At 42.3% G+C, this 13,861-nt stretch overlaps 1 protein-coding gene across 6 annotated transcripts in view; it reads right to left on the bottom strand.

Annotated features, from left to right (window-relative positions):
• Positions 1–13,861, bottom strand: part of rbbp8l (retinoblastoma binding protein 8-like) — a 102,407-nt gene that overhangs the window by 76,083 nt on the left and 12,463 nt on the right. For 5 of the 6 annotated variants that reach the window (XM_043710629.1, XM_043710625.1, XM_043710630.1 and 2 more), the window contains exons 2-4: positions 8,231–8,339; positions 7,921–7,963; positions 1,828–1,923 (exon numbers count right to left, since the gene is read on the bottom strand). In XM_043710629.1, coding sequence (XP_043566564.1) covers positions 1,828–1,923; positions 7,921–7,963; positions 8,231–8,297 — 206 coding nt within the window. In that variant the 5' untranslated portion in view covers positions 8,298–8,339. Of the gene's footprint in view, positions 1–1,827; positions 1,924–7,920; positions 7,964–8,230; positions 8,340–8,508; positions 8,604–13,861 lie in introns of those variants that run through there. The other variant, XM_043710627.1, reaches the window with a different exon arrangement.

The raw sequence follows: 13,861 nt of genomic DNA, 5'->3' as shown, positions 1-13,861 counted from the left end.
ATAGAGTCGATAGCCAGGACTATTTCCCAGGGCAGAAATGACTAACACGAGGGGCCATAGTTTTAAGCTGGTTGGAGGAAAGTACAGAGGGGTTGTCAGAGGCGGGTTCTTTACACAGAGAGTTGTGAGAGCATGGAATGCATTGCCAGCAGCAGTTGTGGAGGCAGGGTCATTGGGGACATTTAATAGACTCCTGGACATGCATATGAGGATGCATACATGAGGATCAGTGGTCAGCACAACATCGTGGGCTGAAGGGCCTGTTCTGTGCTGTACTGTTCTATGTTCTATGTTCTAAAGTCCATTTTGGAAGAACTGGAAGAAGATAATGAGATATTCTCTCTCTGGCAGCATGCTCATTGCGTGAAGCTTCTGCCATGATCACTCTATGGTTCAAGGCAAGGAGGCAGGCTCCAAGAACTCCTTCAGTTGGTGCAAGGATTCAATCCAAGTGTTGACTTTACTCTGCACCACACTCTGGCCATTCTTGCCAAATGAGTTAACCAGTCCCACAGAGATCTTATCAACAAAGAATAACTGATCTAAATTAACATGAATCTGGGCTTATATTGTGCCTACCATTTTTCTTTACATTTATTAATGAAAGCTTGTCTAAATCATACTAATTCACAGACCATTAGGTTTCATCCTAGGTTTCAGCCACACGTGTCAGTAATCCATTAGAGCCTTTGTTTGTGGGCGAATGTTTATGAGTTATGTAACATGTTCTCTAATCGTAAACTGAGTTCAGCCTGTACTTCATCTAAACAGTACATGCACTATAAATCCTTCGCATCTGATATAGTAAGTGATGCTGTATGCTTCATACTTAGAACTGAGAATACAAAGAGTTTTTAATGGAGGGTTAATGTTGTACTGAAGGCTTGTGAGCATTGGCTTGAAACCACACACAAACTTTATTTTCTCATATCATGTGAATTCTAATTGTGTTTAAACCAGAAACTCCTGTGCTACAATCAACTACTCAGAATAAAAGGGCTCCACCTGATATGACTACACCCAATTCAAAGGGAAGGGCTATTTACTTTCTCTAACAACTCAAAATGTTTGTTTGTACTTGCTCATTAAAGCTAAGTCACATTCCATTTGGCACTTGGAACAAATCCGGCTCTAAATATTCTGCTTCAAAGCTGTACACAAAATGTAGCATAGCAACCAACTGCTTCTTTCAAAGAAAGGCTCAAAAGGTTTTCATCTGTCCTCTCATCTAAGCATTGCTCCACAGTGTGATCCAGGGGCAGAGTTGTGTTCTGGTCCCTCTTGTCCGGGGCTAGAGAGTATTGGGAGATGTCTGAACAATATGGGGCATTGTCTGTCAAAGCCTGTCAAATAAAAATTGCACCAATAACAACTAAAACCTGTGTTTATGGAGCATCCTAAACTTGTAAAATTCCCTGAGACAATTCATTGTGAAACAAAGCTTATTACCAAGTCATACTTGAAGATATCTGGATCAGCAGACAAAGGCTTGTTAAAGGGAGATAGTTTCAGGAGGGCCATAAAGCGGGAGAAACAGATTGAGCATCAACAGGTCAGGCAGCATCTTGTGGAGAGAGAAACAATCTAATGTTTCAAGTCCAATATGACTTCTTTGGAACTCTGCAGTTTGGAGCTTCCAATAAAGAGTCACTGGGTTCGAAACATTAATTATGTTTCTCTCTTCCCAGATTGTGTGTATTTTGGGATATTTTTTCAAAGATTTCAATGCAACTTAGACACTTTAAAGTTTAAAGAAGTGCCTCACAGTTCAGGAAGCAAATTAGAAAGAGACTTAAAATATTTTTCCTTTTTTAAAGTTTTTCCTACCTGTTTTCCAAGTTCTTGATATTTTCATTCATTATCTTGTGCTGTTCCCTCAGTTGGTGGTTCTTGCTGAACAGCTCTTCCAATCTCTGTGCATCACTATGTAACATAGTCATAGTCATAGAGTCATACAGCACGGAAACAGACCCTTCAGTCCAACCAGTCCAAGCCAAACATAATCCCAAACTAAACTAGTCCCACCTGCCTGTGCTTGGCCCATATTTCTTCAAACCTTTCCTATTTATGTACTTCTTCAAATGTCTTTTAAACATTATAATTGTACCCGCATCTACCACTTCCTCCAGAAGTTCACTCCACATACAAACTATTCTGTGTAAAAAATGTTTCCTCTCGTGTCTTTTTTTAAATCGTTCTCCCCTCACCTTAAAAATGTATCCCCTTAGTCCTGAAATCCTCCACCCTAAGGAAAAGATACCTGCTATTCATCTTATCTACAACCCTCATGATTTAAAAAAATATAATAAAATATAATTCCCTACAGTGTGGAAACAGGCCCATCAGCCCAACAAGTCCACACCAACCCTCCGAAGAGTAACCCACCCAGGTTATATAAACCTATATAAGGTCATTCTTCAATCTCCTACGCTTCAGTGAAATAGGTCCCAGCCTATCCAGTCTCTCCTTATGACTCTAGACTTCACCTGAGGACTTCATCTAAAGAAAATAAATGGTGTGCTACCCTACCTTATCAGATATATTACAAGAGTAAGGGAGATCTCAGACTCTGATATCTTGCTAAGGATTCCTCTTGGTTTCCAGGAGGAATGGGAGTAGGAAATGAGGACAGGCGGAGCAGCATCAAGTGAGGGGCAAGGAAGAGCAAGACAATTAAATGGAGGCTGCTTCAGCCCCACCACATGCTCCCCCCCAGGAAACAAGGCATCCTTTCTCCTCTGGATTGTTTCCATGAGGGTCTGCCACAGTGCTATGTCTGAAAACCTTCATGTCCTTAGTCCCTCAGTTAGACAGAAAGCTACCATTGCACGTACATTGGCAGTTTCCATACTTTCAGTGGAAATTGGCACATGAAGCCCATGTACTTCATAAAAACAAGGTCTAATCCAGAAGAACGTGAGCAGCAAATGTACAGGTACATTGTTACTTGCACATTCCCCTCTAATTCAAAAGTCACCTTGACTTGGAATTGTCGCTGTCTCAAAATTGATATTGGGGAGGCAATGGTGATGGTATTATGGTTAGACTATTAATCCAGAAACTCAGCTAATGTTCTGGGGATCTGGGTTCAAATCACACCATGGAAAATGGTAGAATTTAAATTGAACAAAGAATCTGGAATTAAGGGTCTAACGATGACTTTAAATCATTGTCAATGTGGAAAAACCCTTCCGGATTCACTAATTCGAGAAAGAAATTGCTGGCCTTACCTGGTCTGGCCTAGATATGTCTCCAGACCGACAGCAATGTGGTTGACTCTTAACTGCCCTCTGGGCAATTAGGGATGGGCAATAAATGCTGGCCTAGCCAGTGACACTCTCATTGTGTGATTGAATGGTAAGAAATGCAACAGCAGTATGAGTGCTCTCACACCAAACAGACTGCCCCAGTTTAGCAATCTAGCAGCACCTGTGGCCAGTGCTGAGCAAATAATGAACAAATAATAATTTCTTTTGAATGCTTAAACTTCAGGCATCTGACTAAATTTCTTCACCAAGTTTAAATTATGCTAATCAGCACTGAGAACCAAAACTGTGTGCTAAACTTGACTTTTAAACAGGTGACTCTTACTTGTACAGCATACAGTTACTGTCCGCTTTCACCTCTTTTAAAAAATAATGCCTTGAGTATTCAATATCTTTGATCTTTTTATCTTTTATTATCGTAATTCTAACAATACTTCTTATATAAACAGAAAACTGAATGGAAAATCAAGAGTTTGGAATTGATCCCACTCATATAGAAGACTCGTACAACTTACTCACACCTATGTGTGGGAAATCCACCTGTGCAGCTGGATATGATAGTAGCTTCACAAAAATGGATTCAGCCTAAGTGCTAAGATGCAAACTTTTTTTGGCTTTAAGGGAAAACAAGTATTTTCAAAAGAACTGAGATTCAAAAGATTTTTCCTGAATTCCCTGTTGGATTTACTGGTAACTATCCTACTATTCCAGTCTTCTTCTGAAGTACAAACATCTTTCCTACATTGACCCTGTGTTTAAATTATACTTTCAATCCAGTGTTACAATCCTCATTGGTAAATTGCAAACCAAAATAACTAAATTTACCTCTAAATAAGAAATCACCAACAAGATTCCACTTCTTGCAGCTTTTACTTTAACATAAGTTATGCATGAACTAACAGCAAGTGATATTTCAAATAAGAAGGTATATTTCCCATTCATTACAGCAGCATCTGAAGAGCAGGAAAATTGACGTTTCGGGCAAAAGCCCTTCATCAGGAACAGAGGCAGGGTGCCTGCAGAGTGGAGAGACAAATGAGAGGGGGGTGGGGGTGGGGAGAAAGGAGCATAGAGTACAATAGGTGAATGGGGGTGGGGATGGAGGTGATAGGTCAGAGAGGAGGGTGAGGAAAGGTAGCAAAGAGTACAATAGGTGAATGGGGGTGGGGATGGAGGTGATAGGTCAGAGAGGAGGGTGGGGGAAGTCTCCTTCGAATCCTCCCACTTCCTCCAGACCAAAGGGGTACCATGGGCACCTGTATGGGGTCCAGCTATGCCTGTCTCTTTGTTGGCTACGTAAAACAGTCCATCTTCCGTAGTTACACTGGCACTACTCCCCACCTCTTCCTCCGCTACATTGATGACTGCATTGGCGCCAACTCATGCTCCCACGAGGAGGTTGAGCAATTCATCAACTTCACCAACACATTCCACCCTGATCTTAAATTTACTTGGACCATCTCTGACACCTCACTCCCCTTCCTGGGCCTCTCCATCTCCGTTAATGACGACTGACTTGACACTGACATTTTTTACAAACCCACCGACTCCCACAACTACCTGGATTACACCTCTTCCCACCCTACCTCCTGCAAAAATGCCATCCCGTATTCCCAATTCCTCCGCCTCCGCTGTATCTGCTCCCAGGAGGACCAGTTCCACCACAGAACACACCAGATGGCCTCTTTCTTTGGAGACCGCAATTTCCCTTCCCACATGGTTAAAGATACATTCCAACACATCTCATCCACATCCCGCACCTCCGCACTCAGACCCCACCCCTCCAACCGTAACAAGGACAGAACCCCCCCTGTGCTCACCTTCCATCCTACCAACCTTCGCAAAAACCACATCATCCAATGATATTTCTGCCACCTCCAAACAGACCCCACCACCAGGGATATATTTCCCTCCCCACCCATTTCTGCTTTCTGCAAAGACCGTTTCCTCCGTGACTACCTGGTAAGGTTCACGCCCCCCAACAACCCACCCTCCCATCCTGGCACCTTCCCTGCCACCGCAGGAATTGCAAAACCTGCGCCCACACCTCCTCCCTCACCTCCATCCAAGGCCCCTCACCACCTAACGCCTGGAGGAAGAATGCCTCATCTTCCGCCTCAGAACACTTCAACCCCGGGACATCAATGTGGATTTCATCAGTTTCCTAATTTCCCCTTCCTCACCTCACCCCAGTTCCAACCTTCCAGCTCAGCACCGCCCTCATGACCTGTCCTACCTGCCTATCTTCCTTCCCACCTATCCAAACAGACCCCACCACCAGGGATATATTGCAGATGTTTCCAGCATCTGCAATCCTTTTTTTTCCCATTCAATAGTCAATCCAACAAAGATGCATCTTATGCAACCACAAGAATTCACATTCACAGAACTGTATTCATTTCCTGGAGCTCCTGTCTCCGTTTCTGTCACACCTACTCCATGTACCAGCAGTTTCGGCAGCTAACACACACACAGCGTGTGCAGCAAGCAAGCAGCCCTGGGTCAAAGTTGATGGGAAATAGTCATAACTGATATCCATAAACTTGCATGGAACATCAAGGGCAGATTCCTATAATAGGAGAAAGTGAGGACTGCAGATGCTGGAGATCAGAGCTGAAAATGTGTTGCTGGAAAAGCGCAGCAGGTCAGGCAGCATCCAGGGAACAGGAGAATCGACGTTTCGGGCATAAGCCCTTGGCTAATGCCCGAAACGTCGATTCTCCTGTTCCCTGGATGCTGCCTGACCTGCTGCGCTTTTCCAGCAACACATTTTCAGCGCAGATTCCTATAATAGTCAAGGAGCTTGGAACAGTCAGGTATTCAGTCGAGGTGTGTGCAGTCAGGGGTCCATGTGTATACAGACCAGGGCGCAGGTCCTGGTGACTCTGTTGGCTCTGTAACAGCAAGTCCAGAGATAATTCAGTCGGGGAGATATATACCAACAGCCAGGGATCAGTGCACATTTCAGTCAGGGTTGTCTGACCATGTCAGTCAAGGAAGTGGGTAGCAGTAGGTTAATTGGATCCATTCACAGAAACTAAGAGGGGAGTAGGAGGAAGGTACATCCATTGCAATGGGACTGAGCCTCAGCAATATGGTCCTTGAGACTGTAGGCTCTGGGCAATGGGTCCTGTAACATTGTGAAGTTGGAGGGGAGGGGCAGCAGGATTTGCTGGGGGCATACAGTAAAGTATGGCTGGGAGACGATGTCTTGTGGGAGGGGGCTCTCCACTGTCAGGAACACTGTGGAAAAGGGGGAGCAGTGAATGATTGTACCTGCCCACTGCCACCTCACATGCCAGGGCTGAGCAGGGAAGGTAGGTAGGCGGTCATTCTAGCAGTTGGCCTGTACCTTTGTATGCTAGGGCATTTCAAATGTTCATCCTAAATACTTCTTAAATATCTTGAGTGCTCCAGCCTCTACCACCCTTTTCAGTAATAACTTCTGGATTCCTACCATCTGGCTGAAAAACAATTTCCTCAAAACCTCTTGCTCCTTCCCTTAACATAGTGCTCGAAGTCGAAAAGTGTGGTGCTGAAAAAGCAAGGCCGGTCAGGCTGCATCTGAGGTGTAGCAGAGTCGACGTTTCTAGCATAAGCTCTTCATCAGGAACACCTTCTGACTTCATTCCTGATGAAGAACTTATGCCTGAAACATCGACTCTTCTGCTGCTTAGATACTGCCTGACCAGCTGTGCTTTTCCAGCACCATACTTATCGACGCTGATCTCCAGCATCTGCAGTTCTCACTTTCTCCTTAACATAGTGCTCCCTGGAATTGTACCCGGTTATTGTACCTTGCCATTTTGCCTTTCTGTTTAAGCTCTGTCCACCAACAGGCAGGGCATCTTTGAATGCTAGAGCTTGTCTGGGTGCATAATGGGCTTTTTAAGGTGGTATGGGGCAAAGGATGACAGTCTTTGGCAGATGTGCATTGACTGACACGTTCTTGTGGGAAGACTGTGCAATAGGACGGGGAGCAAATCAATGGGAGTGATGCCATAGGGACTGGTATGCACTTTGCCAAAAAAAGTCAGATGCAGAAAGCCAGGCAGGATTAATTTTGGATTATTTTAACATAGTGTTAACACAGGTATGGTGGGTCAAAACTCTTCCTTCTGTTGAAAGTTTATTTAGTTCTGCATAACTCACTGCAAAAAAATGTCATGAAGCATTTTGGGATCAAGATAAAGAAAGAAAAGTATAACCAGGAGCCAATGTACAAGTCATTAACTGTAGTCACGCATCTAAGTCAGAATATATAAGAGACAAACAGAATTTTTGCCTTTGCATCTAGAGGCACGAATAGAGTCACAAAGCAGTAAGCTTCAAATTATTAATTGTATATAGACAATTAAGAAAGGATATAGGAGTGAAGAGAAAAGTGCACTAAATTCACTGGAATATTATCAGGGTGACAGATCATAGTTCTGTGCAGAAATTTGAGATATCAATTTTTCATGCAGCTGAAAAGATTAAGGAGCAACGTGCTTGAACGTTTGAGATTAGAAATGGTAAATTGTGATGGATTTTGTTCGACTGCTCAATGAGTTGCGAACAAGACGGCACAAATATTGGATAAGCATGAATAGCATTCGGATTATATGAAAGAAGAGAGAAAAGTGCAATTAAAAACAGGATGTGCTGTACTCACAGACATCGCTCCATGTTTATTTCGGTTAACTTTGTGTACAGTCCTAAACAGTAAAGGTAAAAGGTTAACGAGGGGAAAAAAAAACTTTAGAAGCAATCTAATCATGTAACATTCTCAAATAGCTTTCCTAAAAGGATATGACTGTTCAGTGTTAGAATAAATTTTGCAAAGATGCATTCTTGCCAAATATGTCAAGTGAAGATAAAAGACAATTCCACATTAACGTTTCATATTCAACAGTGGCTGTTTAAAGTGAATTTACTCACAATGTAAAGGATTAAACAGTTAACATTTTTAATGCTTTCTGTACCTTGTACTTCTTGGTCATGCAGTTCCTTGAGCTTTGCCCAGACATCTGTAAAGCTGTCCATTGTCATTTCTCACTCCACTGAAGTGATTAGGCTGAGCTTTGACTCCAGCTATGTAGGGAAAAGAAACACAAAGTTTAACCAAGGAGCATTTTTATTGTTCTTATAATAACGACCTTTAAAATAACAAAAAATCTTGCAGGAGTGAGCTTCATGGGAGTGGAATCATACACAAAATTGGCATAGAGAAGAATGTAAAAGAGTTGGGAAGTTGCCTCACTGATTAGGGGGAATATCACAGTGGCACAAAGAGGATGCCTTGCAGGGCTCATCCAGTGAGGTATTATGGGTAGAGCTCAGGAACAGGAAGGGCGCAATTAATTTGATGGAAGGCCTCCCAACAGCTAGTGGGTGATAGAGGGACAGATGTGTGGACAGATGATGGAAAATTGTGAAAACAACAAGATTGTTGTGGTGGATGATTTTTAATTTCCCTTAAATTGACTGGGAGTCATTAATGACAGGAGTTTTGGATTTGTTAGCTCTGTTAGATCTGGGGAAATTTGTTAGCTTTGTCCAAGACAGTGTTTTGAAAAATATGAAAATAGTCCAACTAAGGAAGGGACTAAGAGAAAGTGAGGACTGCAGATGCTGGAGTTCAGAGTCGAGAGGGTTTATGCCCGAAACGTCAATTCTCCTGCTCCTCGGATGCTGCCTGACCTGCTGTGCTTTTCCAGCACGACACTCTCGACTAAGGAAGGGACTATACTGGACCTGGTATTGGGGAATGAGCCCGGCCAGGTGATTGAATTTCCAGAGGGGGATCATTTCGGGAACAGTGACCATAATTCCGTAAGTTTTAAGTTATTGATGGATAAGGATTAGAGTAGTCTTCGGGTGAAAGTACTAAATTGGGGGAAGTACTAAACTAGGGGATGGCTAACTAGCACAATATTAGGCAGGAATTGGGGAATGTTGATTGGCAACTATTTGAAGCTAAATCCACACTTGGCATGTTGGAATTGTTTAAAGGCCAGTTGATTAGACTTCAGGACCAGCATGTTCCTGTGCAAATGAAGGATAAGGGAGGCAAGATTAAGAAACCCTAAATGACAACAGAAATTGAGAGCTTAGTCAAAAAGCAAAAGGTGGCATACAGTTTAGAAAACTGAAGACAGACAGAGCCCTCAAACAATACAAAGATAACAGGAAAGAACTCAAACAAGGAATTGGGAGGGCTAAAAAGGGTCATGAAATGTCTTTGGCAAACAGGATTAAGGAAAATCCCAAGGCATTTTATATGTATAGAAGGACCATGAACGTAGCTAAGGAAAGAGTAGTCCACTCAAGGACAAAGGAGGGAATTTATGTGGAGCCAGAGGAAGACAGTAAGTTCCAGAAAGAATATTTTGCATTGGCATTTACAAAGGAGAAGGACATGGTGGATTGTGAGTCTTGCATTTATAATCAAGGGCATGTCGACATAAGAAAGGAGGTGGTGTTGCATGTTTTAAAAAGCATTAGGATAAACAAGTCCCTAGGACGTGGTGGGATCTATCCAGAATGCTGAGGGAGGCTGGTGAAGAAGTTACTGGGGACTCACACAAAATCTTTGTATCATGTTAGTCACAGGAGAGGTCCAGAGGACTGGAGAATAGCCAGTGTTGTTCCTATGTTTAAGAAGGGCAACTCGGATAATCTGAGAAATTTTAGACCAGTACGCCTTCATCAGTGAGAGGGAAATTACTGGAGAAGATTCTTAGGGATAGGATTTACTCACATTTGGAAATATGCAGGATTATTAGCGTTAGGCAACATGCAGGGCCGGTCGTGTTCTCACAAACTTGATTGAGTTTTTTGAGGAAGTGCCAAAGATGATTGTTGAGACCAGAGTGCTAGATGTTGTCTTTGTGGACTTTAGTAAAGCCTTTGACAAAGTTCTGCACACCAGGCTGAAGAAATCCCATGGGATCCACAGTGAGTTGTAAGATTGGTACAGAACAGGCTTAGTCACAGAAGTCAGGATCAGTGTGGAAGGGTATTTTTCTAATTGAAAATCTGTGACCACTGTTCCACAGGGATCAGTGCTGGGACCTTGTTGTTTGTAATATAAATAACTTGGAGGAGAATGCAGCTAGCCTGATAAGTAAGTTTGTGGATGACACAAAGATTATTTGGATAGTGAGGAGGATTGCCAAAGGATACAGCAGGATATGGACAGGTTGGAGACTTGGCTGAGAAATGGCATATGGAGTTTAATTTGGACAAAAGTCAGGTGATGCATTTTGGAAGATCCAATACAGGAGGGAAGTATACATTAAATGACAGAACCCTTTGTAGCATCAACATACAGAGGCATCTAGGTGTACAAGTGCACAGTTCCCTGAAAGTACAAAACAAATGGAGAAAGTGGTCAAGAAGACATATAGCATGCTTGCCTTCATTATTCTGGGCATAGAGTATAAAAATTGGCAAGCCATGTGCAGCAGTATAGATCTTTAGTAAGGCCAGATATGAAATATTATGTGCAGTTCCAGTCAAGATATTACTAGAAACATGTGGAGGGCTTTGGAGAGGGAACAAAAATGGTTTACCAGGGTGTTGTCTGGTTTGAAGTGTAATAGCAATGAGGAGAGATTGGACGAACTTGATTTATTTTTATTTGAACATCAAAGGAAGAGGGACAATCTAATAGAAGTTTACAAAATGATGTGAGGCAATGAATAGAATGGATAGTCAGAGTCATTTTTCCAGGGGACAATGGTTTAAGGTAAAAGGGGGTAAGTTTAAAGGAGATATAAGAGGCAAGTTTTTTTACACAGAGGGTGGTAAGTTCCTGGAGCAGGAAGTGGAGGCAGATACAGTAGCAACTTTGAAGAGGCATCCTGGCAGGTATGTGAATTGGCAGAGCATGGAGGGATGTGAACCGCTTGGAGGCAAAAAGTTTTTTGTTTAGAATGACAGCATGTGTTGGTGCAGTCTTGGTGGGCAGTAGGGCCTGTTCCTGTTTGGTACAATTCTTTATATGGAGCCAACGAAGGCTATCAAAAGCTTGGCAAAAGAGACAGGTTTTAAGAAGTATCATAAAAGAAGAGCAAGAGATGGAAAAGACCTTTAGGGAGAAAATATCATGCTGGAAGTATGGGCACCAATGGTTGAACACAGAAAGTTGCTAGCAATCAAATGGTCAGAGAAATATAGAGTTCTCAAGTGAATGAAGGGTTGCTGAGGCTTACAGCTATAGAGAAGACCAAGGTATTGGAAGCGTTTAAACACGAGGCTCTGAAATTAATAATTGGTTCATCAGGAGCCAATATAAATTCCCAGCTGATAGGGATACTGGTCAAGTCAAATCCCAAAATAAAACCTGGCTTGGTAGGTGATACATCTAACATTTGCAGTTGGTCACTAGTATTTTCTCATTGAACATATTCACACAAGGTTGCAAATGTCCTTTAACAATAGAACATAAGTGATGCCAAAACCTTCATGTCTCAGCAGCAAAATAAGAATCATTGCCCATCTCTGTGCCGCTCTCCTGTTACCATCACTGTGAATGTACTCTCTAAATGCGCAAACAAAAGAAGGCAATAGATTAAATTACCTACAGTATGGAAACAGGCCTTTCAGCCCAACAAGTCCATAGTGACCCTCTGAAGAGTAACTCACCCAGACCCATTCCCCATATATACCCCTGACTAATGCACCTAACATTATTGGCAATTTAGCATGGCTAATTCACCTAACCTGCATATCTTTGGACTGTGGAAGGAAACCGGAGCACCCAAAAGAAACCCACGCAGACACAGGAAGAATGTGCAAACGCCACACAATTGCTCGAGGCTGGAATCAAACCCGGTCCCTGGTGCTGTAAGGCAGCAGTGATAACCACTGAGCCACCGTGTCACCCCTAATCAATATTACTGGTTGTGTTTATCGTTGCATTCTAAGAATGATCATAACTTTTTTTTACAACTAAGGATGTGATCAGTATTCAACCAATCCCATACTTTGATAGAAAATAATGATCTTTCAGTGAATTTAAATCCCTCTGCAATCCTCCATATGTACATAAAATCTTGCCTGCATTTTGTTAACTGAAGACAGTTCCCTGTTTATTTTAAATAGATTAACATTTGGAATAAAAGTGGTGGCAGAAAGTTATACATTTACCTTAACAGACATAAGAATAACATCCAGAATGTATTACGGCCATAAATTATTTTACTGAACTGAAACATTTCGCAATTGATATGATTGATGTAATTAATAGTTTTGGGTTTCCGTGCTAAAGAGATTTGAATAATTAATTGTTCCAAATGGATGCAAAAAGTTCTTGAAGTGAGTGCTGGAAAAGTGATACATGGAGTTTTTAACGGATAGAATTGTTTCATCAGTTGAATTATTATTTATTGCCTAAGTTGAGAAATTGAAAGTTCGTAGAAAGATATATTTTATTCTTTCATGGGATGTGAGTCTCACTTGCAAGGCAAACATTTGTTGCCTATTTCCAACTGCTCTTGAACTGAGTGGCTTGTCAGGTGATTTCAGCAGGTAAGAGGTCACATAAGGCTCTATAGCCATATTTAGAGAGGAAAGTCTGATATTTTTCTCTGATTAGATTCTGAGATTTGTGAATGAAATGGGTTCTTTCTTTGATGATACTCAGTATTATTGAGATTAGCTTTACAGTCCAGATTTATCAATTGAATTAAAATTCCATTCATAGCATTGGGTTCATTGTGGAATTCATTGCCACAGAAAGCTATGGAGGCCAGGTCATTGAGTATATTTAAAACAGAGATGGATAGGTTCTTGATTGCCAAGAGTATCAAAGGTTACGGAGAGAAAGCGGGAAAATGGGATTGAAAATCCTATCAGCCATGATCGAATGGTGGAGCAGAATCGATGGGCTGAATGGCCTAATTTCTGCTCCTATGTCTTATGGTTTTGGACCAATGCACTAAGAACATTACCTTGGCCTCTGGATTATTACTCTAGTAATGTTATCATTGTATTAGTGGATAGTCAGAGGCTTTTTTCCCAGGGTGGAAAGGTCAACCACAAGAGGGCACAAGTTCAAGGTGAGAAGGGGAGAGCTTAGGGGAGAAGTGTGGGAAAAAATTTTCACACAGAGAGTGGTGGGTGCCTGGAACACACTGTTAGTGGAGGTGGTGGACAGGCAGAAGGCTGGAAGAACACAGCAAGCCAGGCAGCATCAGGAGGTGGAGAGATCGACGTTTCGGGTGTAACCATTCTGACGTTGACTTCCCTGCCTCCTGATGCTGCCTGGCTTGCTGTGTTCTTCCAGCCTCCTGCCTATCTATTTTGGATTCCAGCATTTGCAGTTTTTTGACTCTAACCAAGTGGAGGTAGTGGAAGCAGACGCTTTAGCAATCTTGAAGGTGTAAGTTGATAGACACATGAATGGGAGGGCGAACAGAAGGATAGGAACAGTGTGTAGGCAAAACATAGAACATAGAACGTAGAACACAGAACGATACAGCACAGAACAGGCCCTTTGGCCCACGATGTTGTGCCGAACATTTGTCCTAGCTTAAGCACCCATCCATGTACCTATCCAATTGCCGCTTAAAGGTCACCAATGATTCTGACTCTACCACTCCCACAGG

Source organism: Chiloscyllium plagiosum, chromosome 20 (genome assembly GCF_004010195.1).
Source record: "Chiloscyllium plagiosum isolate BGI_BamShark_2017 chromosome 20, ASM401019v2, whole genome shotgun sequence".
Lineage (NCBI taxonomy): Eukaryota > Metazoa > Chordata > Chondrichthyes > Orectolobiformes > Hemiscylliidae > Chiloscyllium > Chiloscyllium plagiosum.
This window is presented reverse-complemented; position numbering and strand designations above follow the sequence as displayed.